The sequence below is a fragment of the Panicum virgatum genome, chromosome 3K, assembly GCF_016808335.1.
Source record: "Panicum virgatum strain AP13 chromosome 3K, P.virgatum_v5, whole genome shotgun sequence".
NCBI classification, from domain to species: Eukaryota; Viridiplantae; Streptophyta; class Magnoliopsida; order Poales; family Poaceae; genus Panicum; species Panicum virgatum.
The window spans coordinates 12,658,128-12,685,321 of record NC_053138.1 but is presented as its reverse complement, the minus strand read 5'-3'; the positions used below and the strand labels follow the sequence as shown (position 1 = coordinate 12,685,321).

Below are 27,194 nucleotides of genomic sequence, written 5' to 3'. Positions count from 1 at the left end.
GCGTGAAGACTTGGAGTCTAAATAAGACTTGGAGTCTTGATTTCTCTCCCTCTCTCTACCATAAATATATTGTCACATCAGCAAAACACAATAAATAGGAGGCTTAGACTCCATAGTAGAGTCTGGGTTGGGACTGCCCTTAACAAGCAGATCCTGTTCAAACAGATAAGACAGGAAACAATGTAGCGTTTCTTAAAATTCTCGCTGCAAATTTTTTTTTGTTCATTTCTTCGATCTTTTGTGATAGAGCATTACTGATATCTTAATTGCTATCAATATGAATGTTCGTTTTGGATCATCGTACTTTCAGGGAAATCTTATGTGCATAAATGCATGGTTGCTTGCAATATAGCAAAAGCAAAATTAAAAAGACCATATCCACGCACCTCTACAAGTCCACACCCCAAAGTATAAATGTCAAAGTATGCCCAAAATGTATTAACATCTACTTTTGTGGCTGCAGGATGTGACTCCATAGCTTCACTTTTGAGTTGTGCATTGTAAGTTCTGTTTCTGCCAGAGTGCTCTGTGAGTGACTAGGCAGATCTAATTGGATGATGTTTTGGTGTGAATTATATTTTCCACATGTTAGAAGGATAGGCACATATTACAGAGTCTAAAAAATTACCTTTAAAATTGATGTTATTTACTTTCTCTATAGTACTGTTGAGCAAACAAGCATTCAGCTTTAGGATGCAAATTGCAGTATAGGCTGGATATTTGCTTTCTTTATAGTGGTCATCATTCAGCTTTACTGTAAAACCATCATTCAGCTTTAGTGTAAATAGGCTATATTTTCTGCACATTTAGTTGCCCTTATGGCTGGTGTACCAAATGTGCAGACGATAATTGGTTTACGTTTGCCAATGCAAATAGTATTCATTTGAAATGCCTAGGCATATTTATCTCAAGTCTTCTGTGCTTTTAGTTCAATTACTGCTGAAAAGATAGTCGTCATGATTTGTGGGTGCCTCTCTTTTAAGTGAAACCAAGTAAGTAAACCTGAACAACCATGTCTCTTCTTGCATGTGTTATTGATCTCATCTTTCAGTAAGTGCCAAATGTTCCTATATGTAACTGAGTAGCATGTCTTATAGCTATGACATTATGTCTCTTGCAGCAGAGAAATAGGTGATGAAAAATGACATTTTACATTTTTTGAGACTGAAGATAATTGCATGATGGCCTATGTTCTCTAAACAAAGAAGCTATCACGGCTACATGATTTGGGCACGAGACCAGCCAGCGATGTTATTGTTATTCAACCAGCCAGACGCTAATGTTCTCATGTGCTACGTCGCAACACTAAGCCTTTCCATGTAGGCAGGTTGATGGATTTAATCCGTCACTACTGCACCCACCATGATGGAACAACACTACTCACAGGGACCGGCACGAATAGCAAGCGCGAGCGCGGCGAAGCGCGCCATTCTTCCTAGTGTCTAATACTGTGTGTTTAATACTATAGTTGAGTGCAAATCTTTGAACTGATATACTTGTTAGATTTATAAAAAAATATTCCCCTACTAGTTGAGTGCTAAAACATCGTTGATTCGGTGTGGATTTGTGATCTGCCGAAAATGCGAAGCGACAATTGTGGTGGAAGCACACGCATGCCAAGCCCACTGGTGAGAAACCTTTCCACCAGCTATAGTTCCCCATGTTCTTCACGGGTTGTTTTTTGAAAGATTCTTCTTCACGGGTTGTGGGCTTTTCTTTCTCTGTTCTGTTCTCTGTGTGACCAATGGGGTGTTTGGATGGCTACCTCACTTTGCCACTCACAATTTAGAGTATCTCCAAGAACTTCAACAAATTACATGCCAGTCACAACTTAGAGTATCTCCAAGAACTTCAACAAATTACATTAATCAAATTCTATTTAGCTAGCCATTTAGTTATCAAAAGAGTGTGAAATCCAACAGCTTCTCTATCCACCCCTCCTCCACGCACCTCCGATCCGGCCGTGCGTTGGACGCCGCCGGCCGCCGCAAGCTCCCCGCGCAGGACGCATGTGCGTGAGGGCCCTGCAGGAGTCGTCGTGCACTAGATGCTGCCGGCCGCCGCGACTTCTCTGCGCCGCTTCCTCCTCGCCTCGCCTCGCCTCTCTGCGATCCGCACCGCCTGCCTCGCTGCTGTCGACGCCGCCGTCCGCCACACTAGCTCCGAGGGACCGCGGCACCTGCGCGGGAGGCGGGCAAGGATATGGCGAGCTTGCGGCCGGCACCTGCTGCGGCCCGCCGGCGGGCGCAAGCTCCGCCGCCACGGGTGAGCTTTGCCAGCGCGGGTGCAAGCGCCGCAGCTCCACGGCCGGATGGGCAGATCTCGAATCCGCCTCGCCGCACAGAGCTCTGGCCCGGCCACGCTGGGCCGCCACGCTCCGGCCCCGCCGTGCTGCCAGGAGCTCAAGACTGTTGCACCGCCGCAGATCTCGCCATGCCACACCGGACCACGGTGCCGCCGCAAAGCTTGGGGTGAGGGGCGGACCCCGAACGGAGCTGGGTGTGCATTTTTGCCTTCCGGGAGACCGGGAATGGTTAATGGAATAGCTACTGGGAATGTTTGCATAAGCTGTTGGATCCAGTTTTTGTAAGTTTTTCTACTTTTTTTATCTAATCAAGTCCATTTACATAAGCTCTTGGAGTTGCTCTTGGGCAGCCACGGATGGATGGCTGTTGTTTGCTTTAGCATTCAAGTTTGGCCGCCACCGCCTTTTCTAGTGAAAAAAGACACCAAAGCTTAGGTGGTGTTTTTATCGCCACAGGTGCGTCGCCGCCACACTTCCGTGGCAGGGTATGGCCGGCATCCAAACACGCCCGTACGTCTGTTCCAACTCTGCATCTGCAAGCAGGTCTCTTTTGCCAGGTTATCACAGAGCACATGACCTTGTGTCCTCGTATTAGTACGGTGAAGAAAGTATGCTGCAGTAGACAGTAGTGATGCTAGTTTACAATAAGTGCTCTAGTACTCTCTTCATTCTAAATTATAGTTTGTTTGATGTTTTTTGTTTTACTTCAACTTTGATCACTCCTCTTAAATGTTGATCCGGTGGTCTAAATTGAAGTTTGCATAATTTCCACGGATAGATTGGTTTGCACCTGATATGTTTCCATTAAAAAATCTGTGGTAGATAAAAAATCCTTCAATACCTATACAAATCCAATCTCTACTCATTCGATTGAATGGACGCCAAAACAACTGTTAGAAGGATGCGTACCAGTCTGGGTATGTTAGAAAAGATTTGATTAGTTTAAAAAGGTGAAAATATTTTGTTCCCTCTGTTCACTCTGAAACTTACCAGGTTCTAAGTCAATATATCTTCTCTGCCTCTTCAATCCTGGTAAAAGTGGTAATGGTTGTTTGAATAACTGTTCAAAACAACCTAACACTTTGATTTTTTTTGTAGTTTAATTGAAATACATTTTTATGATCCATAAAGATAATTGATGCAAGGTCTTCGTGTTAGAGTATATTTGGATATTTGGTAGGTTACGATATGTAATCCCGGACTGCCATATGTATCGGGGAGGTGCCTTGCCCCCCAAGTCTTTGTACTCTATATATAACGCCCAAGGGACTCAATGCAATACATCGACCACATTATACGCATCCTACCTTTCCCACATGGTATCAGAGCCTAGGTTTTAGATCCTGACCTAGCCGCCGCCGCTTCCGCTGCAACCCGCGCCACCCCCGGGGAGATCAATCTCCGCCGGAGGCAGCGCCCTCGTAGGATGCGCCGCGGATCCCTCTGATCCGCGCCGCCGTCGTCAACCAGCAGCAGAAGGACCTACCTCTTCCCTGGCCGCCCCATGGCGGCACCGCTCGACGTCCCCGTCGGGTACCACATCGCCATGGGGGCGCCACTGGGCCTGCACGCCTCCGCGTCGTCGTCCCCCTCGGCTCCACATCCGGATCCGCCCGCCCCTCCCGCGCATCAGGCCAGGCGCCTCGACTCCTACCAGCGCCGCCGCACCGCTGCCATGAGCGCGAGTGCGTGGCTACGGAGGACCACCGCGGGGACGCCAGGCCACTGCACCATCGGGGCCGGCGGGCCGCCGCATCGCCAATCGACGTCCACGCCGGGCCGCAGCGCTGCCGCCGCCCTCCACCACCGGTCCTCTCCAACGCACCGCCGCGAGCCTGCTTCCCCTCCTCCCTCAACGCCATGCCGCCGTCCGCAAGGTCGCGGCAGCGGGGGCGGCTTCTGGGGGTCGTCGGGCTGCTGCGCGGCCGGAGCAGAGGAGCCGCTCGGGATGCTCCTGCCCCTTCCTTCCTTTGCCCTCTAGCCAACAGGCGGATGAGGATAAGGTTTGGGAGGGCATGACTTGGTGCACCCGAGATTGTACCCGCAGGTTCGCCTTGATGCTGCTGCTATTTTTTTTCCGATCTAAGATCGGTTTGCATCGCCCTGCCGTTCATCGCCGTTCATCGTCGACCCTCCCGAAGGACGAGGTTGTTGCTGCGCCTTCCAGGCTGCAGCGACGACGTTCGTGATCAAGCCACCCTACTGGTGTCGTCGCCTTTTTCAGGCGGTGGCGCCACTCGCCGCCGGTCTTCGTCAAACAGGCGCTCGATCCGCCTCCGCGCCTCCAGCCTTTCTCGCGCGGACATCGCCGCCGATGTTCCTGAAGGAAGACGTCATCGCCACCCCTGGTCTGAGCGCGACACTTGCTGCAACCTGCGCCGTCGCCACCCCTGTCCTAAGCGTGACCTAAGTCGCAAACCGCGCCGTCTACCTTCGTCATCCGCCGCACCGTCCTGTTGCTGTCTTCGGCAAGAAGCTGCTGAGTTTGCGTACTCGAGCACCTCGACGACGCTTCGACCCGCGCCCCCTCCACGGCTTCGACCACGTCCACCTCGACTTCGGCTACTACGACACTAAAGGGCTATCATCTGCATGAGTCTCTAGTCAAAACTTTCGCACTGGCGTTCCGACTGTAGGGGGGATACGTCTCCATTGTTCTCCAGTCTGACCGTTCGTGTTGCTACCGCTACGACTGCAGGGGGGGTGTTAGAGTATATTTGGTAGGTTACGATATGTAATCCCGGACTGCCATATGTATCGAGGAGGTGCCTTGCCCCCCAAATCTCTGTACTCTATATATAACGCCCAAGGGGCTCAATGCAATACATCGACCACATTATACGCATCCTATCTTTCCCACACTTCGCTATATATGCAAGTTTTTCCGGTATGTATCAGGTGATTTCAAACCTATTATATTTTGTCAATATTTATTCTGTTGCCTTCACCACCCACTTAATCTTTCGACCTGTTCTAATATTCTTATATGCTGTTATGATAACTGGTTCTATTTCATGGGTTTAAAATCAATGTTGCTTTCTTTATGGATAAAAGGAAAATACAATTAATTGAAGCCCAGGAACCAAAAATTGCTTAAAAGAAAACATGACCTGATATCTGATATCAAAGTAAATGGTTCCTTCTTTCAGCTACTTATCTAATTTATTGTAATGCTTAATTGTGCCCATTTTGGATCAAATAAACAAATTCAGCATGCAGATAGAAGTGTTTCTTCTCCAGATTGAAGGCCTCTTCAAGCATTGCCTTCTTATTAATGCGAAAGAGAGCCAGTCCATGTTCCGATGTTCCTATCCCATCTGAGGGAGCAACTAGCCATCCAACAATTTCTGGAAGAAGAACCGTGATTCCTCCTTTCCCCATTCCTTTATTTAGGCTAGACACTGCATTTTACCCATAGCTGCATATTTTTTTTCTATCAATATTCCTTCATTTGTGCTAAAAATAGATAGTGTGCAAAAGTATTTCTTGAAATATGTAGCGGGTAGGTTTGAGGTTTCACTGCTACCATTATTACAGATTAATTGACAGTGTAGTCGACAGGTTTCATTGCTAACATAATTAGTAAACCTTTGCAATTAGAAATCCATATTTCCAAGTGTTAGTAGCAAAAGCAACGTTATGTTTCTTGGATTGCATCTACTGTAAGCCAATATCAATCCGCCTATCAATCTGCCTTGCTTTGATGTCCTAAAGTGTTGGACTGTGAAATTAATACGTGCTACTATTTCTGCTATGAAATATGATGGATATACTTTTGGTGATATGACTCATGATGATATGATGGCTTTGATGAAATGCTTAACCCTCATGTTGTTGGACATACAGTACTCATCCTTGAGTTACATTAGTGCAGTTTTATAATACCTGCAAAAAAAAGTATAGTGTTATAATGTGCTGTGAAGCCCGCTTGCAGAGCTCTAAATATTCATTTTTTACAACTGAGTTACATTAGCTATTAATCTACTGTTCAGTTGTTTTTTCAATATATTCAGTCAAAAGTGATTATCAGGTAGACCACTAGAGGCATCCTGCCTGCTACATGGTTGATTCCATAAATGATGATAACCCATTATGTGGCAACAATACAAAAATTATTTGTCATTATTGAAAAATTACTAATCATGATTCATCTATTTGGAATGCCAATATATTGATTAATTTGGTGTGCCTTCTTTTTTCTGCAGGTAGAAATAGAAATTACTAATCATGGTTCATTTTCGTATTGTTTGGTGGCTGTGGGAGGCATGGAGGAGTTCTTATGTCGAGAATCGTTGAGCTGGTATGTTAGCCAGAAAAAGTCAAGGTGCTAAATGACATTGGAGAGGAGGAAAATAGTATGCTTTGTGCTGCCATAGTGAGAAGCGGGCTATTGCATGAAAGGATATCGCACTCCGCAAGCTCACTGATCTTGTACCACCTTTCTACAGATTTTACTTGCCTGTGCCATTTTAAGGAAAAGAAAGTAGGGTTTCATGTCTTCATTGCATACCAGTGGGTACATATGTGAACCTGTTGTATCTAAATCAGAAGTAGTTGGTTATCTGTGTTTCAGGATTCCTCCACCAAGCTGCTTCAAAGAGTCAAGCACTTCCTGTCTTAGAGCTGATATAGTGGCATGGTTCATGATAAGTTCTGCAACCTGCAATTGAATTTGCGCTTTGTGGATCGTCATGGATTCTACCTATTATGTTCGTGTTTTCATTTGAACTCCGAATCAAATATTATAATGCGAGCACTCAAAAGACAAATTTTAAGTGTTATAGGCACTGAACTGTGATTGACTACAATCAACCCATCTGTACATGCAAAAGTTACATGAATTTTCAATTAGCTGTTCAATGCTCATGAAAACTAACTTATTGAATTTATGATTTTTGTTGCGGGTAGCAAACTTATCTGCATTTCAGCATTTCTTGTCACATCTGTCTACAGCTTGTATTTCCAATATCACTTTCATAAACTTTGCACAGGTAAAATACTTTCAGCATGAAAAACTTGCTACATTGTATCATGACATCTTGCTTGCAAACTTAGAAAAAAAATATGCTTAAGGGCTGTTGCATACACTACATAGTCACATCTTTCTTGTGATATGTATGCTCTCTACTGAGTGCAACTATTTGCCGTATTTTTAGAAAATACATGGTAAGATTGTTGATCTAGCTTTACCACATTCTGTAGATGGCATAGCTAAATTGGTCATGTCACCCATTGCCTTAGACTAGCAGGCTCCAATGCTGAAGCTAGGTAACCAGCGATCAAATTGTATGGCCTGACGCATCATGAGTCATCTATCTTTGCCAGGTTCAATATTAATACCAAGTGCAAGGAAATGGTTCAGCTTTTCTAACTTAACTGAATAATCAATCATCTTTTTATACTTCACTGTATGCCTACTTGGCTTTGTTTGTATATATGCTCTGCGGCTCTTTTAGTAGTGATTCTCATTGACGCTTAATGTACTTTCAATCTTCTATGATTATTAGTTATTGTATATTGTCTTGATTTGTTGTATTTGTTTTAATTTCGTCTGTAGCAACACACGGGCACGAACCTATAAAATACTTTATATATTAAATAATCATGATACACTGCTTTGAATATATATAGCGTTTCAAACTTTAATTTGACGCCACACATCACGAATGAAAAATAAAAAAGGGAAGGGCTATGTGCAGCATCCGCCGTCGCGCTTCCAAACAATCCAACCAGAGATCCTCGACCGGCTGAATAATCCACCGCCGGCCGAAGGGGGAGCTAGCTAGTAGCAGCGTTGTTTCTTCTCCAGGACGAGGAAGACGTTGGTGATGTCATCCTTGTTCCTGGTGGCCTTGCTGCGGTAGTATGCCTCGAGCAGGAGGCGGTACCTGCAGAAGAGCCCGTCCATGGCGGCCCAGCCGAAGTGGGTCCGCAGCATAGGCTCTACGACCGCCTTGATGGTGGCCGCCGTCTCCGCGGCGAGCCACCGCGGCAACTCGTCGTCGCCTTCGCCGTCGTGTTTATTACTATTACTAGTCGGCGGGTGAGAGCGGCCGCCGCCGGCGAGCAGGTGGCAGCGCGTGGTGTCGAAGAGGTGCATGGTCCTGATGGCGAAGGAGCCCTCCTCGGCGACGACCCTGGCGAGGTCGTCGGGGCAGGGCGCGTAGTAGGGCGCGTTGAAGGAGTGCACCCGCTCCTCGTCGACGAGCCCGGCGGCGGCCATGTCCATGAGGGCGTCGGCGAGGAGGTCCCAGAGGTAGCAGTCGTGTGCGGTGGGGCGCGCGCTCCTCCTGCCGACGAAGGTGAGGAGGAGGAGGCCCCGGGCCCGCGTCTCGGCGGCGCGGCAGCGGAGGAAGGCGACGAAGTCGGCGTGGAACTGCGCCCGGTACGCGTCCAGCACCGCCGCCGGGCCGGCCGCCGAGACGTGCACGCGCCTCCGGTTCAGATGCTCCGGCGCCATCGGCGGCGCCTTTGAGAGGAAGTGGAGGCTGGAGGAGGAGACCACGTAGTCGAGGCTGGCCTCCGGGAAGAGGCGGCGGTAGAAGGAGCCCGGCCAGGCCGACACGAGGCAGCCGGCGGCGGCGAGCGGTGACGACGGGAGGAGGCGGAAGACGGCGTTGAAGTCGTTGGCGGGGAGGTCGTTGAGGAAGACGTGCAGCTGCGGCAGGGGCGCCGCCGAGGCGCCCTTGTTGTTGTTGGTCTCCGCCAGCACGGCGTCGACGGCGTCGGACACCATGAGCAGCGCGTTGGGCCCGGTGCCGCAGCCCAGGTCGGCGATGGCCAGGGAGGCCGGGCGGCCCAGGGCGCAGTACAGCGCGGCGGCCATGTCCCGCCTGGCCTTCCTGGTGACGGAGGCGATGACACGCTGGAAGTTGGAGTTGTTGGCGTAGCTCGTGTCGCCCTCGCCGCTGCCGTTCATGCTCACGACCGCCGACGACGAGCTGGCCAGAAGCATCACCTAGTACTAGGTAGCTATATTATTGAGATATTGTTGATTCCCGATCGATGAGACGAGGGTCGGAGGAGCTAGCTGAATGGCCTAATCGCGATTAGCTAAAATTCCCGATCGATGAGACGACGAGGATGAGCTGAGTGGCCTAGCTAATCGCGAGTATTTATAGCCCCCGGTCGTCGTGTGAAGGAAAGGAAGCCAAGAACCTAGCTAGCTCCTCCACGCGTAGTTCATCGAGTGACGGTAAATATGCAGGGAACGCTTGTTGCATACCGTCTCCACAGGATTGTTTTTCTGGTCCGTGTGGTAGATAGAGAATAGATACTCTCGTACGTGTCCGCCTGTTGGTTCCATCGGTGGGTGTCTTGTGCCGTCGTGCGTCCCCGTCACTGTGCTAGCGGAGCACCAGTCACCGTACCCGCACATACAGCGTCGTCCATACGTGTCACGGCCCACAGCCCGCCTGGGCCGCGTGGGTTTCTGTAGCCCGACTGGAAGCAGAGAGTGAGCTGAACCAGTTTAAATAGCCGGTCCCTGGGAATCTAGTAACTCCGGTTCGAATCTTTTGCGCGAAGCGAGGACAAAACCGCAAGAGAGTTATTTAGCAGGTGTGGTTTACTCAAAGTGTAGAGTAGATCTTAGCCGTTATCACGGGCCGGATCGTTACAATACGTGTGTACTCCCAAGAGTGTATTAGGGCCATGAGGAAAACGTGCCAAAATAATATATACTTGTACACAGCACACCCATAGCATTAGCCATGCATATATGTGGCCACTGTGCGTTCACTACTACTACTCAATGCACGTCACTGCTTAAGGCCGTGTTTAGTTTCACGTTTTTGGAATTTTGAAAGGGAATTTTTTTTCATATTTGAATTACTAAACATAAACTAATCACAAAACTAATTACAGAACTCGTCTGTAAACTACAAGACAAATCTAACGAGTTTAATTAATCCATCACCAGAGCATGTTACTGTAACTTTACTGTAGCAATTTAGTGCCTAATCACGGTCTGATTAGGTTCATTAGATTCGTCTCGCGATTTACAGTCCATTTGTGTAATGCGATTTTTTCGACTACATTTAATACACCATGCAAGTGATTTACAAAATTTTTGGAATTTTGAAGTGTGAAACTAAACACGGCCTAAAACGTCGACCAGCGCAAACTTTCCTAGCTAGGCATCCGATTACTAGCTAGCTACATCTCGCTAGAGAACCATGGACTGGCTCATCCAACACCATGGACGACACGGGGATACTTTTCTTCTTTGCTTGCCGATTATTTGATGCATATATATGCAGCCACACAGCCAGAGAAGTCGTTTTCGGCCGAGATGGTTCCACGCGCGTACACCACCAGGAGCACGTACGTGACTTCAATTTTTGTGGAAGAAGCGAGTATGAATATGATGTTGCTCGAACAAAAAAAAGTATGAATATGAGGCATCAGCATGCAAGAATCGTTTTACTCTTGCACCGAGTAAATCTTTATCCTTCTTTGCAGGTCGAGTATAGTAGTCATCACTACTCACAGGCTGAGTGTAAAATAGAGACAAAGCTTGCGGAGGACCACGTCATGAGCAGCAATAATATAGCTAGGCCAGACGTTCAAGACAAGACAATAAGCAAGGCCCATCCACCGTGTTCGACAGGCTGGAGCTGAAGTGGTGTGAGAGAAAAACACTGTTACTTGACTGATGACTGGAGGCTGGAGCTGGAGTGGTATGAGAGAGAATTACTGTAGGGCTGGAAGCCTAACCACCAGCCGAACACGGTACATGCATCAACAGAATGAGGTTTGGTACAGCACAGGACATGAGAACATGCCCGCAATAATGTCCCGACAGACCTACACACAGATCTAGCCTATCGCTTTCACGGACATTCAGTTTTTAACGAAGTAACGTATTAGCCAGCTCCGTCCTGCAAATTATGCAAATTTCAGGCCGTGTTTGGTTGCACTCTGTAAAGTTTTTGAAAAGGCATCTTTCTACATTTGAAGTACTAAACATAGACTAATCATAAAAATAATTACAGAACTCGTCTGTAAATCGCGAGACGAATCTAATGAGTCTAATTAATCCATCATTAGAGGTTGTTTACTGTAGCATTACTGTAGCAATTTAGTGTCTGATTGCGTCCTAATTAGGTTCATTAGATTCGTCTCGCGATTTACAAGCAGCAGTCGCAATGCATTTTTTATTTCGTCTAGATTTAAGTCTCCATGCAGGTGTCGAAATTTTTTTTTGGAATTTTGATTTATGGAACCAAACACGGCCTCAATATGAGTCTAGAAGGAATACACTATCACCGCGTTCGGCAGGCTGGAGCTGGAGGCTGGAGCTGAAATAGTATGAGAGAAAAATACTGTTACCTGATTGGTAGCTGGAGGCTAGAGCTGGAGTGGTGTGAGAGAAAAATACTGTTACCTGATTGGTAGCTGGAGGCTAGAGCTGGAGTGGTGTGAGAGAGAATTACTGTAGGGCCGGAGCCCTACCCACCAGCCGAACACGGTGTATGTGGCTTTATGCTGTGTATATCCAAATTTGAGCTCACCCACATCTCCTAGCTACCAACTAACTAAAGCACAATATTATTGATGGTATTGGTATGTATGCTAAAATACATGAACAATGACCAATTCGTATTTCAATTTGGCCATCGTAATCAAGATATGGCAATCAATTATTAGATCTCTAACCATACAATATTTGGACGACATGGAGTAAGCTCGATCATATATGGTCATCCAACGAGGCCAAATCGTGGCACGCACAGAGTTTTTTCCTCTCTTTTTATGCACCATGCACAATTTTACCTCGCATAAAAAGAATCGTGGGTGAATAGCGACGGCGGTGACGAGCAGCAGGACGTGAGGGGGGAGCGCTCCGGCCATGGCGGGCAGTTCTAGGATGCGGGCCCCACTGATGGAAACGAGGAAAAATGAGTTTGGCATTGCTTGCTTTTGACCATTTCATTTGATGGTCATTGCTTGCCAGACTACACCAACGTGCTTGCTACATCATGAGACAACACTTCAAGTCTTCAACGGTGAGGTGCAATTCCTGCTCAGCGAGCTGCATGAACTGGTTTTCTCAACAAAAAAAAAAAGCTGCATGAACTGGTGGGCGGAGAGAGAGGTAGAAGACAACGGGAGAGAGAGGACGAGAAAACCGATTGGTCGGTTTAACCAAAGGACCCACTCAATCAAAGTATGCGTTGTGTGCTCTCGTTTCTAGAGCAAGTTTCCTACTGACGTGGACATATGGGTGCAAATTGGTCCAATAACTTGTAAAATGCTCAATTTAGTACAAGAACTTGACAAGTGGGTGCAGATTGATCCAACAACTTAGAAAATACTTAATTCAATACAATAACTTGGTAAATTAGTGTATTCACAGTCCAAACGTTACACGACAATGTATTTGCTAACGTTAGTCACAATAAAGAGTATATTCACATTGAAATGTATTATTTGATCATAGATATTCATATCGCAATGGACGCTAATAATTCTATTCTCAAAATAAATTAATTGTGGTTTTATTAAAAATAATATATTATTTAACCACCATTACAACAGCAACATATTAAGCAAAGTAGATGAACAGTGATAATTCTTAAATTTTATAAATAAAAATTATTGATGGTGATCCGGTTGTTGTTTTTCAACTATGTACAATTTTTTATTAGTTTAAATTCAATAAAATTTTAGGATTACACCATTAGCATCATGTTTGTTTATGTTTATTTTGGTCATTTTTCCTTTTTAACGAATATAGGAGGCTTTAAAAATATATGTACCAAGCTCCTAAAAGATACCAATAGTTTATATCAATATATTGGCTTTTTTAGCTTAACAGTGCATATAATCAAACATATCCGAAATAGTGAGGGTGAATTATCAATATTGAATATCAAATTAAATAGTTTTAATCAAAACTAAATCACTAAGGGTTCTTATCTTGGCCAAATACCTAGCCACGCAGGTGCAGCACAAAAATCAATGGTAACACAAGCCAGTACTAAATGAGCCTGAGATGAATCTATATGTTGCCCTCAGCTCCCGGTGGCGGCATTTAGTACTGGCTCGTGGCTTCAGCCGGTACTAAATGGTCCCCGTCGGCACTATGTCTATACAGCCGGTATTAAATGGTCCCCGTCGGCACTATGTCTGTATAGCCGGTACTAAATGGTGCGTTAGTACCGGTATATAGCAACCGGATGAAAAATGTTCTCATAAAAGCAGCTAAGTATCCATCTTCGCTAGTGTAACAATAAATCTTCGGTCCTCATCACCATCCAGCTTAATGGTGTAATCTCTATTGTGTAGTAGTTATGTGGAAGCTTGTGCTCATTGTCCTTCCAGTATACCAAGTCAAGAAAATTGTCTCGGGAAACAATATTGAGATGCCATCTATCACAGATATATGTGTTCATACCGGCAATGAGGTCATTCCGATCATGAACGCTATCAACATGGACAGTCTTGTAAAATGTGTAAAAGTCCTCGATAAAGACCCGCCACTTCACCGATTGCACCAGGAAAGGCTGGTGTATTAGCACCCATCTGTTGACTCCCCTCTTATAGTCATCAGTTTCGCTTGTTATTTTCTTAATTCAATTCAGGAAATCAGTAAGATAAGGTGGTCTCATGTCCTCCTCATCAACATACTTCAACAGAAAGGTTACCACTAGTTGATGGAAATCTCGCGCGATATTGTCATCAGTTGCATCCTGTTTTGGTTCTTTGCTGATCCAGACACATAATGACCCCTCGTCGGATACGAGCATGTCGTGTTCCTAGAAGCCACCTCCCCAACTTTTGTCCTTATCATGTGCAATTGAAAGTTTTTGTACATACCCATCAGCCAATGAAGCACCAACTGTTGTTTTATCCACAATTTCTGGAGGGTCTATGCTACCAACACCGGCTAGTGCTTTGGAAAATCCCGCTTTGAACTCAAAGACGTGGATTAGAGGATGGGTGGCAACAAATTAAAGCATATGAACGAACTTGACGCTCTTGGTCACCTTTGCCCTTTTAGACGGCACATCTTCAGTACCAGTATTTGAAATAGCGGGCTAAAACATTTAGCGGTTGGTGTTTGTAGAGGCTAAGAAAGGCAATAGCGGGCTATAATATAGCTAAATTTAGCGGTTCTGTAAATACCATGTGTGGAGAAATTGGCGACTCTAACCAACTCTATATGGGAACTCAATTATTTATTCACCATAACTTAATACAACACAGAACCCTTGCACTCTTTATGTAACTATCATACCATAACACTACTACACTATATGACGACATTGTCATCTCCTATTTGAGACCTCTTATTCCATGGTATGGCAAGAGGGGAGAAAGCACCCCTATTTATAGGACTCCATAGCTTATATGGTTTTGCCTTGTGTTCATCTTCTACACACTTCTTTATAAAATATCTAATTTTAGAATTGTTCTCATACTTATCTAACCATACAAATATCTAATTTCTAGACTATTCTATATTTCACCATGAAGCATGGTAATCATGATTCATGTATACTCTCTGATCTTCTAGAAGTTTCTCACAATTATACATTTCTACTTCAACACCATGCATAAATCTATGAATAATTTTGCATATATAAACATCAAATAAAAAAATCATATACTGAAGTACGTCTTGGGCTTCATTCCCTTGTTACATCATTGATGAAATACTAAATTTTGTAAATGACGAAGTTCAATACTTAACTAACAATAAATAGAGATTAATTATATGGTTTAGGTAGCTAAATAAATCTTAATTTAGCGGCTATAGCGGAATATAGCCGGTTATTAGCGGATTTAGCATTTTAAAGCTAAAAGATGGATATTCTTGTTTTGTCCTCTTCCAAAGGCTATAGCAGGCTATATTTAGAACCTTGTTCAGTACCTTGAAAGGGTCACTTCAGGCTTGATGATGGCAACAATAGGTCAGACTGTGGTTGCTGCTGCACTGATGACCCCTGTTGTAGTTGTTGCACTGGGGGAGCGAAATGCAACAACTGCTGGTGTTGATGGGGCGGCGGCTGCTGGTTGTTGTGATCCTCGACACACAAATATGGCAAGGTGGGTGCCCATGCCCCGAAATGCGGTGGCTGCGGGTGATGAGGGGGCGGCCCGAAAAGTGGTGGCTGCGGGTGACAAGGGGGCAGCCGGAAATGCGTCAGTTGCGGGTGATGGGGCGGCCCGAAATGCGTCGGCTACGGGTGATGAGGGGGGGCTGCTGGTGTTGGGGGGCAAAGGCAGCGAATTGAATTGGCAATTGGCGTGACTCGAGACAAATGGGGAGGTCGGGGGAATGTGTCTTAAAGGAAGGTGTTGCAGTAGAATCGGAGGAGGCGGTTTTGGCTGGGTGCTCCCAAAGGAAGCCATGGGAGGCAACGCGTCAGGGTGAGGCGGTAGCACCGGAGGGCCGTTCCCGTCTGGCCGGTAGGGCGAGCTCTGGGGCGGCGGATGGGGGAAAGAAGAGGGTTTTGGCCCCGGTAGTGGTAGGGGCCACGAGCCTCGGGGCTGGAGGACGCCGACTCATGGTGACGATCGCCGGCGGCAGGTGGTTAGTGGTTACATGATTGTTTGGAGAGGCGGCGGCGGATCGTACACGAGGATTTGGGGTTTGGAGAGCCAGCGACGCGACGGGTTTAGGTTCGGCTTTGGGATCGATATGTTGTGGACTTGTGATGATTCAGCTTTGGATCATGCATTCGTCATTCCTCGCGTTGTGTCTACTTGGCTCTTGAATGACTAGTAGCAAACATTTCAGATACACAAAAATTTCAGTCGTACAGCTAATGCATGAACTTTTTTTTTCATAACTAGGTGTATGCCTGTGAGTTGCCACGGACGAAATAAATTCTCTTCATTTAACATGAATTTTTATCATATGAAACATTTGCAATGGTATATATAGTAATGAAAATTTACATTCTTTTAAATAGAAGTACAAATCATTTCATAAAAAAAGTCTACTCAACCAAGTATAAACAACCCAACTTTATTCTTTTTCTCTCACCTTCGCCGTTCACCGGCGCCGCTGGACGAATCTTCTCTGCAATTATGGCAATGGGACTAGTATTCCTAATACGTGGGTCTAGTGGCAAACTGCACTATGTGTCACAGTATCAGTGAAATAGTTACCGCAAAGAAACTGTTTTCAGATTTGACAAGATAGAAAACGGAGATTGAATACCTGACTGCAGCTTTTGTCCATCCATCTCTATCCCTTGCTGATCCCATCATTCATGTGATGCATATACTTTATCTAGCTGATCCGCGTGAGTCTTCGGCGGGAGCCGTCGAGTCAGGCAGGTGAGCCACGAGCCGTTGAAAGTTGCACGAGGAAACAGGGAAGCATAAATAGAGAAACAGAAATTAAGCACAAACAAAACTTAATTCTTGTTACATATCTGCATCTACCAGAGATGTATGAGAGTGGTTGCCTAAAATGAATTGTGGTCACCATGCAGCTGCATGATCTGCACCTCTGCTCCAAGCTGCAACAACCTAAATATTACATCCATCACTCAACCATTAAAATTCTATGTCATGTGGTTAAGCCAAAAAAAAAGAGAGGATGTGATGAAAAATGACAATCAAAATTGAAACAGTCGAGATGATCTTGTGGTGAATAGAAGATGAACCATGAACCCAAGTTCTCTCACATATGTAAACAACAAAGATTCTAAAGCTAGGATCATGTCCAAGGCATTAAGATAGGACAAACCTAACCATCCATCATGCAATCATCCTCCACATGCAAAATAAACCTATAGGGCCACATGCAAAATAATTGAATTGATATATTATAAATTTTTGCATGGCTTCCAATAATTGCAAAAAGTCCTTACACTTAGGATAATTTTAGAATGTCAGTTCAGGTGAAATTGCCCGTTTGACTGAAAACATTTTGCATATTTACAGTTGCCACCAATTGCAAAAAGAAAAGAAGATTCAGAACAAGATTGCCAACTTTCTAAACTGCACTAAATGCAAAATAATTGGTTGGAAACTGAACTTAAACACATGAAGTGATTAAGAATCAAATGCATGATTCCTATATGTAATATTAACTAAAAATATAAAAGCTGAACTCACACTGATGGCTTCTTCCATAACAACGGATGCATGTGTAAGCTAAGACTTCTGCTTGTAAAATTTCGTCCATACACCTAAATGTAATATGATCGATCCACCCCTCGTTGTGCAGCCATTTCTTGCTGAATATCTAATGCACTTGTACTGAACTACTGGTTCAGCACCCAACTACTTTGTCCTGCACTCAATTCTCAACCCAAAATGGCTCGGGTACTGGAAACAATAAAGATTGTGAACAATCCAATATCAGGAAAAAAAATATTTACTGCATGGATGGGGCTACTCAAGCAGGATAATGGTGTTCAAGGTAATGGACTCTACGCAGTTGATCAACGATCACAGAGCATGAAGGCTTAGCCCTACTGTAGCAACAGCAATGAAGACCATTTTCTACCGCTTAGGAAAAAATTTGAAACCAGTCTTGCATTTTGAATAATACGATCTCCACTAAACATATATTTATCAAATCCGTATATAACTCAGGTGAATGAGAAAAAAACTACTGTGGAGACACATTGAGAGATCACCTAATGAAAAAATGGCACAAATAAACATGGCTTATGACTAAAAAGAATAATAAGTCCCCTGGCCATGTAAAGAAACAAGGTTAAGCCTCGAGATGCAGTAAATCAGTCGGCTACTTTTATGGTCTACAAACTGTAATGGCCATTAGGCATGCGTACTCAGGCATTGTAGTGAGAAAAATTAGCTATCGTAGAGAGAAAAGGAACTGATAGAGACATAGACTCATGACAAAGAAATCAGGCAACGCCATTACTCTAACTGGGATACAAGAGGCACTCATTCTTGGAGACATGGATCAAAAACAGAAACTTAGCATGGATCAGAAATAGAAACATAACGTTAAGAAATCCAATTCCAATTCGTTCATACAGTCATGCAAGCAACACTTTGGGAACAGCAGATCACGTCGGTGCCGCAAACTCAGGAAACACCACAGAAACAATCTCCTGCTGCCCTAGAAATTTCAGTTTCCACGATGTGCATTCCAGATCAGATTTGGCATACCTTATTGATCCAATTGGAGCTGGCAGCTAGCCTCGCAAACTTGCCGCGACCCGTCGGAGAAGGGTGCGCTCATCCAGGCAATCACCAGGTGATCTGATCGGAGCCGGTAGTGGCGTAAAATAGCAGTGGCTCAGCGCAGGGGCCCGTCAGCGGCACAACCCTGGACAAGTACGAAAGGGAGATGGCATGGATCAAGCAGCTCGTGTGCAACATACCTGGACTGGTTCAGGCAATAAGATGGGAGAGGCGCCTGGACTCGATCTGTTTTCCTCGAAAGTATGCCGATCGAAGGCAGACCTGCACGGGCAGCCGTCTCCCAATCGACGCGTCGCGCTGCCTGCGATCGATCGGACGGGGCTAGCGCGAGGACGCGGACGACGGCGCGACCAACACGAGGGTGGACGGGGCGCGCGCGAGGGCGGGCGAGGGCGCGGATGACGGCGCAATCAGCTTGAGGGCGGGCAAGGGTTAGCACTGGGGTGTGGTATGGGTTCCGTTTAGGAGATCGTCGGAGGTGGGCAGCATGCGGAAGGTCGATCGCCGGGAGAGCTCGCAGGATCAAGCGAGCGGCAGGCAACAGATGTGGGAGGTCATTTTTCTGTCGATGCGAGGGAGACGCAGGAGTAGTATTTTCTCACCTCGCCGCCCGGCGACCAATCGCCAGCACAGGACTTAACAGGGTTAATAGGATATTTATATTAATAAGTTGTAATTTTTTTTTCGAAAGCCAGTCTCTAAAAAACTCCGAGGTTAAGTCTGTGAGGATAGTCTGTGTTTTAGTTAAGTTGCCAGATGTAAGCGGGCCCGGCCTCGGGGAGGTGGGATGTTACAGACGCCGCCGCCATGTCCTCAGAGTGTGCGGAGCTCGCGCGCCTCTGCAACACCGGCAACCCATGTCCTCAGAGTGTGCGGAGCTCGCGTGCCTCTGCAACACCCGCAACTGGCCCAATCCAAAGGCTATCCGCCCGGCCGCCTATCTGACGGCTGCGAGCGCTGGCCGGCAGGAGTTGGGGGCGTTGGGCGGCCGGAGTTGTGGGCGCGGCCCAGAGTCGGAGGCGTCGGCTGGAGTCGAGGGCGTTGCCGCGTTGGGCGACCGGAGTCAGGGGAGCTGGACGACAGCGAGGGCTAGGGGCGCAGGTCCAAGTGGATGGCGCTGAGCGTCGACGGCCGGAGGGCGTGACCGCATGGGTCTAGGGGGCGGTTGCCGGTCGCGCCTTGCGCGGATGGCGGAGGCGGGGGTCGGTCTTGGGCGGGACAGGGGTCTGTGCCTCTACGATCAGGGGGCGGTTGGGAGGTGCGCAGTGCGTTGGCTGCGAGGTGGAGGGTGTAGGGTTTGTCAGTTGGGCCGGTGCTCGATGTGCTTAATAATGAATTAATGGGCCGAATGTTTACCGTTCTCGGTGAACCGAACCGACTAACCGAGTAAATTTGGTTTCTGAGAAATAGAAACCGAATTTTCGGTTCTGATTTTTTCGATTCTGATTCTTAGTTCGTTCAGTTCAGTTCGGTTGTCGGTTATATTTACTTAGCCCGATCTGTACTGCACTAGCTGGGTAAGGAAACAACATCAAGATGCATTTAGCTGTTGGCTTAGTTTAGGTGGTAGCAGTGTTGGAAAATGTTGCAGTCTGTAAAAGCAATGCAATTAGCTAAAAGCCTCTTGTACGTCATTTTAGAAATGAAGCATCTCATTTCTTTACAGTCTAACATTTTACATTAGGTTTTATGTGTTTTTATATTCCATTTATACATGTTGACCAGCTGAAAATAGTTGTCCTTTGACCTCAGGATTTGCTTGGCTCATCCCATGGATGAGCAGATCGTGCTAAATTAAAGATGTTGTCGCATGAATATAATTGTGCTGTAGATATGAGAGACCACATAGGACAATTATGATGATATATGACCTCAAAGAAAATGGGCCGGCCTTGTGAGTAGGGGTGATAATGGGTCATGACACTAGTGGTCTCTTCACATCCCAACAAAATCTTTAAATTATCCAGCTCAAAATTATATAAGATTAGAGCTCAATTCTTTTAGGGCCCAGCCCTTAAATTTTTTCAGACCAAAATTTAGAGCCCTTTACCACCTCTACCCGTTAGGCAGGCTAGCAGCGCGAGCAGTAGGTCATTGGAGAGTTTGAGACGCAGGATACTTAATAAAAGAAAACACGTGAAATTAATCTGCAGGTTTAGTACCGTAAGGAAGTGAGCTCAGCTTGATTGGGTATTAACAATAAGACCCTACTAATTTGCAGGTGGGGATTATCTAGGTATTGTAAGGTCAGTTTCAATAGAGTTTTACGAATGGTTTTATGATATTAAATATCATTAATTTTGCTGACATGGCCAGTGGCGGAGCGTGGAAGTAAACCAAGGGGGGCGACATGGATTGCTATCAACTATTGCCCATCACATTCACCGAACGGATCAAGAACCAGGCCTGTCAAGAACGAAGCGTCGAGCCAATGGCTAGATTGCATGCGCTTGACCATCATTATTTCAGTTGGGCTGCAATGATACATGTTGTTTGTTGGGCTCATGTAATTGCTAACTAACTAATGTACTCACAGCCCATCTAGCCCACATACCCCTTCGCAGCACGTGAAGACACTGCCCTAGCCATCCGTTCATCTTCTCCCGCGTTCCTTGCGGTGGCGCCCAGTGAGCACAGCATCTGCCGGACTGCCGGAGAGCAAGGGACAGGCAAGGTGAGCGCGAAACAAGGGGGGGCCGGGGCCCAGTTTTGCCTCCATTACGCTCCGCCACTGGACATGGCTAGAAGAGAGAAGGATGAAGTTTCATAAGATATGAGGAGCATAAAACTCTGTCACAGTTATCTAGTTCTCAATCTAAATAATTGTGCCTATAAAACTCCAACTAAGGAGTACGGTAACTAGATACATATTCCGCATTCCCATGCATCCCCTTGCGGAGCTACTTTGATTCTCTTTATTACCCCCCTTATTACTGGCCGGAAGCAAAGAAGCCTTGCTTGGTCAAATTCTCACAAGTTTAATTAGCGGAATCAACCACGGCGGAATCTACTAGCAAGGGCGGGCAGGTTGCGTGGGTAGAACGGCGACCCCTGCACTCACGGAAGCAAACACTACTTTCTTCCCTCTCCAAATAAAGTTTGCTTGCTTTGCTTCAATTCCCTTCCCCTCCCTTCCATGGCGGAGAAGAGAATATTTGTGTCCTCCCCCGGGCTGACTTATCCCCTGCATGCATCGACCTACCTGAATTAAAGTCGCGGGGATCTTCGGCAGGCAATTTGCAAGAGATCTTTGACGGTTCCCCAGTAAACATCCCGCAATAAAATAATATTGAAATATTCTAATACTACTTTTGTAGATTATTGAGAAAGATATTTTTACAGTTCTCCAATAAACTTCTCCCAATACAATTAATATATTGGGAGAACCAAAATTCTTCTTTTATTTGAGGGTATTTGGAGTGAAATATTGAGAAATGGAGAGATTTTAAGGATCTGCTGGAATTTATTCATAATATTATCAGTTTATTAGAGAAATAGAGACCGATGGAGATGCTCGCTTTGCTTGCACATGCAACAAGCGAGCAAAATTAAAGGCAACAGATCGATCGATGATGATCTCTATAACGAACTAATTAACAATAAGCTAAACTGCACGGTGAAACCTCGCTTCACAACACAAAACAATATATGTATCGCATGGACGTCGTCCCGGCCGTGCCGTGTCAGAATATAATAAGGCATCTTTTTTTTCAAGTTTTCGTTTGAAGAAGACCTTGTTCAGCATGTTCTATTCGATGCTGGGAAAAGAAAAATCCGGCCTGATATTTTTTTCTAAAAAAAAGATCGCATTGTTAGGAGTTGCTGATTTTTTTTGTCTACTAGAAATCGTCAGCCAAGCGTGATGCATGCTCGGATCCGATCCGATGCATCCGCTAGATTTACTAGCTAGCTAGCTAGCTAGCTGAGACGAAATTAAACACCGCCGGGGGGGGCTGCAAGGCTTTGCCGGCGATCTAGGGCATGCAGCCGCAGGTTGCCTCGCTCCATGGGTTAAGGCGTTAAGCTTTTGGGTTTGTTTGGGCCTTGCTTGCACGCACTGTTAGCTGTCGGAGCATTGCAAAGGGAAGACTCCGCCGCATTCGATCAGACCGCAACAAAGCAAGCAAGCAGGAAAGCGCACGAAATGAATGTGGCAATGCGTGCGAGGCCGCCGCCGCCAGGCGCCAGAGAAGCAAGGAGAGAGAGCACAACTTGAGCTGCAAGCGAGCCAAGGCGGGCACTGCTAACCTCCACCACCGACGCATGCAAATATTCGCATCCCCTCTCCTATCGTCGATCGGCTTTGATGCATATGTATATATGCAACGGTACGACGAAAGAGCACGGAGATCAACCAACAACCCATTTCCATTCCATTCCATTCCATTCCATTCCATCCCATTTCCATCCAGGTTCCAGGGTCCAGAGATCATTCGATAGGGACAAGTAGAAGGAAGAGCAACAACTTGTGCGTCCCAGATTAGATCGAGTATTAGACCAGCTGCTGCTGCTGCTGCTTCCTTGATAGACGACGTGACGGCATCCGGTTGATCCATATGAACGGTAGCGGTAATAACAGGAGGATGAGCGAGATCGTCTTCTTCGACGTGGAGACGACGGCGCCGTCGCCGGCGGGCCGGTGGTGGCTGCTCGAGTTCGGCGCCATCCTCGTGTGCCCCAGGAAGCTCGTCGAGGTGGCCAGCTACGAGACGCTCATCCGCCCGGGGGACCTCTCCGCCGTCTCCAGGCGCTTCACGGACGTCGAGGCCATCGCCTCCGCGCCCACCTTCCGGGAGGTGGCCGACAAGATATTCGAAATCCTCGACGGTACATGCATACGCCTCCTTTAATTTCTTCTCCCTCTTCCTCCTTCCATTGGGGATTTGCCCTATATATGTTGCTGCGTCGACGACATCAGCTTCGCCTATTAGTAATTAATTAGCTTTCCGGCCTCTGACGCACGAATTGAAACCTGCTGTCTGCCGGACATGCACTGCAGGCCGCGTGTGGGCCGGCCACAACATCCAGCGCTTCGACTGCCCGCGCCTCCGGGAGGCGTTCGCCGACATCGGCCGCCCGGCGCCGGAGCCCGCCGGCGTGATCGACTCCCTCAACGTGCTGGCCGCCGAGTTCGGCCGCCGCGCCGGCGACCTCAAGATGGCCACCCTGGCCACCTACTTCGGCATCGGCACGCAGAAGCACCGCAGCCTGGACGACGCGCGCATGAACCTCGAGGTGCTCAAGCACTGCGCCACCGTCCTGCTGCTCGAGTCCACCCTGCCGCAGGCCATGCAGCTGGCTGGCCGCGACGGCGCCGTCACCAGGAGGAGCGGCTCCACCGCCTCCGCCGCTCATCACCGGCCCGCCATGTCGCAGACCAAGCTACCCTTCGCCCCTGTGAAGGCCGTGCCGGCGGCTGGCACTGCTCACAAGAGCGGCGGCAAGCGGGATAGCCTGGGCAAGCCGGTGGGGAGGGCGGCCAACGCCACCAGCAATAAGCCGGTGGCAGAAGCCGCTGCTGCTCCAGCAGCATTGAGCGCCAGGCCGCCCAGGCGCCCAACGGCGGTGACGCCTTTCCACATGATCCTCAGGCACTCCAGGGCCATCCTCAGATAATGGATGCCCTACTGCATGATGCTTGCAACCGTGCTGTGCTTGGGGAAAACATGGAGCTGACAGATTTGAGCTCGGTCCATCTTTTCCCCAGCTCGCAGTCGCAGCATACTAAATCGAAGATCCATTCGATCGGTCCATCGACTAATTGGATTCATTTGTACAGATCAATGATTCGTTTCATCCAAGCACCTGATTCAGTTACCTGTTCATGTACATGCAAGCAGCAAGCTAGTTGAATGACTCAGATCATTTAGGTTGATGTTCTTGTATTGGTTCATTTGTAAATTGATTGACATAGCACGCCATTCTTTATTCCATTTGTAAATCTCTTCCCATGTCCAGTACCATTGGCTGTTGTAAATTATGTACAACTATGTTGTTGCAAATGCTCTCTGCTTGCGTCCTAGGAATTTCAGGAAACGGATCATACCTGCTGATGACACCAAGGGGCAAGGGTTAACGGTCGTAACTTCTTGTCTTCCCTGCGCACGCACGTTTCTTTCACTCGATTCTTTCACATGATCGATAGGGACAAAAGCTAGCTCTGTAAGGGGCAGGGCAGGACGGGCGGGCCGGCAGAGATTCTTCTTTACTACTTCCTGGACTTTCTCAAAAGGAAAAACCTTTTTGCTTTTGCGCAAAAATCATACCATACACAGATATAATACTGTTTTGATAAGGTACATACCAACTTGAATGATACAAGTAGCTGCCAAGCCCAAACTAGCAAAACACAGGAATTAACATTTTGTATTTTGCCAATCCCAGACCAGGAAAACGAAACCGCATCTAGCATCTCTAACCCACGCCCTCGAGGCATTTGCCTCACACACTACAGAGCCACATAAAACAGACATTAAGAATTTCAGATGCCGCCTCTTCAGGTACCACTATTGTGTCTTTCGAAAAGAAAAAGGTACTACTATTGTTGCAGCAGCATCACGATATGCTCATGATTCATAACCAATGAAGAGCGCACCAACAGAATAAGATAAATTTCATATTTCAACTTAAATCCAAATGTACCACGGTATTTACAGACACCGACACATGGACCCAACCTTACTGCATCTACTAGACATACAACATCTACTGGGTACAACAAACAACTCATATGTACATTCGAAACCTCTGCTCCCTGCGATTGTGCAGTTTCAAAAGCCACAACCGCAAGGGCATCAGGCACTGGACTCAAGACTCTGACTCAGCTCTTGAATGAGCAGCTAGCAGCTTATAGAAAGAAACTAGTTATATCCTCAGGCGGGCTGGACAATGTACAGGTTGTGAGGGTGCAAAATAGCATTAGGGTCAATGGGGATCATCAAATGCTCAGGCAAATGTAACTGCACAGTTGGTGGGCTCTTTGTTCCCGCAAGCAAAACCTTCGATTCTTACTTTTGGGCTGCTCGCCCCACAAGACGGAGAACCTACCTCAACTCTTCCAGCTCCCATTTTGCCGAAAGAGCTCCCTAGAGGAGAAAAGGATGGGGTTTTCTTACCAAACAGTGGGTCATGGATAACAGGGTTGTTAGTGCGCACAGGAGGCGAGCCACAGAAAAAGCCCGCCTGGCTGCTTGAATCAGTATCCACATCAGGGTCATTCTGAAACAGGGGAGAGAAAGTTGTCCATCACTCCAGATATCCAGAAGAATACGATACTGCCCAAAAACATGAAGTCTCTAAATTTTCAATACCAAGAAAACCACTTATACCTTGTTAAGGATGAGGTCAAGGATATCACAAGCGGAGTCCGCTCTATACACTGGGAGTGCCCTGCCATCACAGAACACACACTGTCAGAAAAAGGGCCAGTCTTTTGCTTGGCTGCTGCAACTGTCAAGCATCCAAGTTTGCCAATCGTACATTCAGTGATTTGAAACGGACTATGCAAAATATGAAATCCTATCCAGTGATTATTACCTACTTTACCAGTATATGTAACCGCACCCAACGTTTCCAGTTCGCCTCGCTAATAAATGTGCACGATTGCAATTAAGACTTTGCGACATAAAGCAGTCTATCAACAGGTATGTTGAGCAGCACGTGCAACACTATATAGCATAAATCACCTGCTTTTGTTGCCAAATCTGACGAAAGCTTGTAACGGACATGTGTGAAATACTGCCTGAATGAGTACCCTTTGTCGCCACATGTAACCCTATCCGCACGCAGCTAGTGTGAACGTATCTCACAACATTTGTCGCGTTATACTGCATCATAAATTTGAAGCAAGCTTGCATATGCATAACGATACTATATCTGCTGTCCTCGCTATCAGCATACGCAAGTAACGCCCAACCAATTGGCGTTCAAAATCTAGCAGGTAAGCAAGCATGCAGCCTATGCCCTACCAATTGACACTAAAAATCATTACACAAACATGCAACCTATGGCATCCAGCAGGTACCACAATTTTAGATAAATCAACTAACAGTAGCCTAGAATTAAAAAATCCGAGGTCCATGCAAGTACGTGGTGGGCAGAGGAGACAAGAAAGAACTAACCCGTTAGGCTTGGGGCTGGGTCTATTGAGCGAGTCCATGAGGAAGGGCGGGCGGGAGGCGCGGCGAGGCTGAGGGCAGATGAGGTCTATCCGAGCCCCAGGCTGCGCATGCGCATCCATCTGCCAAAACCTCGACCTTCGGTCGGGGATCGGCTCTACCCTGGAGAGCTGCTGGCCGCCCCCCGCGCCGAGCCTCATCATGTAGTGTTCCATGTCCCCAGCGGACTCCTCAAGTAGAGTGGCTCCTGAAAAACAGAGGCGAGATGAAATCGCTCAGCGGCGAGAGCACCAGGTGCGGTGTCGATCGGATTAGCGTAGCGAAAGCGCCGGACAGCAAGATCAGGGGCGGATCTTGCAGCCGGGTCAGATCCGAATAAAAACAACTCGCATTAGGGTTTGGGGAGCTCGGTTTCGCGCGGGCGGGGGAGGGGGCGGTGGTGGGACGGAATGGAAGCGCGGCGTACCTGGTGGGTACTCGTCGCCGGCGCCGGGCCCGACGAAGACCTGGCCGAGGATGGCGCCGCTCGCCCGCGCAGCCGTCGCCACGAGGAAGGGGAAGGCCGGAGCCCGGAGAGATAAGAGAGAGGAGAGGCGAGGGAAGAGCTCGGGTCGGGCGCTAGCCTA

At 47.1% G+C, this 27,194-nt stretch overlaps 3 protein-coding genes and 3 long non-coding RNA genes across 7 annotated transcripts; 3 read left to right on the top strand and 3 right to left on the bottom strand.

Moving 5' to 3' along the window:
- Positions 1-1,286: 1,286 nt before the first annotated feature.
- On the top strand, positions 1,287-3,385 carry LOC120697688. Its single transcript, XR_005684587.1, has 2 exons — positions 1,287-2,586; positions 2,762-3,385. It is a non-coding gene; the product is annotated as an uncharacterized LOC120697688 (long non-coding RNA).
- Positions 3,386-5,166: 1,781 nt separating this feature from the next.
- On the top strand, positions 5,167-7,177 carry LOC120697687. 2 transcript variants are annotated; one of them, XR_005684585.1, is made up of 2 exons: positions 5,167-6,788; positions 6,879-7,177. It is a non-coding gene; the product is annotated as an uncharacterized LOC120697687 (long non-coding RNA). The 2 variants fall into 2 exon arrangements; XR_005684586.1 differs by having other exon boundaries at positions 6,860-7,177.
- Positions 7,178-7,871: 694 nt separating this feature from the next.
- Positions 7,872-9,575, bottom strand: LOC120697686 (probable jasmonic acid carboxyl methyltransferase 2). Its single transcript, XM_039980981.1, has one exon. It carries the CDS (start codon positions 9,258-9,260, stop codon positions 8,088-8,090), a length of 1,173 nt encoding a protein of 390 aa, XP_039836915.1. The 5' UTR covers positions 9,261-9,575; the 3' UTR covers positions 7,872-8,087.
- Positions 9,576-16,197: 6,622 nt separating this feature from the next.
- Positions 16,198-19,053, bottom strand: LOC120701231. Its single transcript, XR_005686010.1, has 2 exons — positions 18,631-19,053; positions 16,198-18,508 (listed from the first exon to the last, which is right to left on the bottom strand). It is a non-coding gene; the product is annotated as an uncharacterized LOC120701231 (long non-coding RNA).
- A 3,621-nt stretch (positions 19,054-22,674) lies between these two features.
- On the top strand, positions 22,675-24,453 carry LOC120697685 (protein NEN4-like). Its single transcript, XM_039980980.1, has 2 exons — positions 22,675-23,278; positions 23,451-24,453. The coding sequence occupies exons 1-2, from the start codon at positions 23,008-23,010 to the stop codon at positions 24,065-24,067; spliced, it is 888 nt and encodes a 295-aa protein (XP_039836914.1). The 5' UTR covers positions 22,675-23,007; the 3' UTR covers positions 24,068-24,453.
- A 586-nt stretch (positions 24,454-25,039) lies between these two features.
- On the bottom strand, positions 25,040-27,194 carry LOC120697684. Its single transcript, XM_039980978.1, has 4 exons — positions 27,035-27,194; positions 26,572-26,815; positions 25,780-25,840; positions 25,040-25,669 (listed from the first exon to the last, which is right to left on the bottom strand). Exons 2-4 carry the CDS (start codon positions 26,781-26,783, stop codon positions 25,397-25,399), a joined length of 546 nt encoding a protein of 181 aa, XP_039836912.1. The 5' UTR covers positions 26,784-26,815; positions 27,035-27,194; the 3' UTR covers positions 25,040-25,396.

Coding starts and splice junctions, on each gene's coding strand:
- LOC120697686 (XM_039980981.1), bottom strand. CDS start 9,260: ATGCTTCTGGCCAGCTCGTCGTCGGCGGTCGTGAGCATGAACGGCAGC.
- LOC120697685 (XM_039980980.1), top strand. CDS start 23,008: ATGAACGGTAGCGGTAATAACAGGAGGATGAGCGAGATCGTCTTCTTC. Junction 23,279..23,450: donor GATATTCGAAATCCTCGACG/GTACATGCATAC, acceptor CATGCACTGCAG/GCCGCGTGTGGGCCGGCCAC.
- LOC120697684 (XM_039980978.1), bottom strand. CDS start 26,783: ATGGAACACTACATGATGAGGCTCGGCGCGGGGGGCGGCCAGCAGCTC. Junction 25,841..26,571: donor CCCAGCCCCAAGCCTAACGG/GTTAGTTCTTTC, acceptor CTGTGATGGCAG/GGCACTCCCAGTGTATAGAG. Junction 25,670..25,779: donor TTGACCTCATCCTTAACAAG/GTATAAGTGGTT, acceptor CCCCTGTTTCAG/AATGACCCTGATGTGGATAC.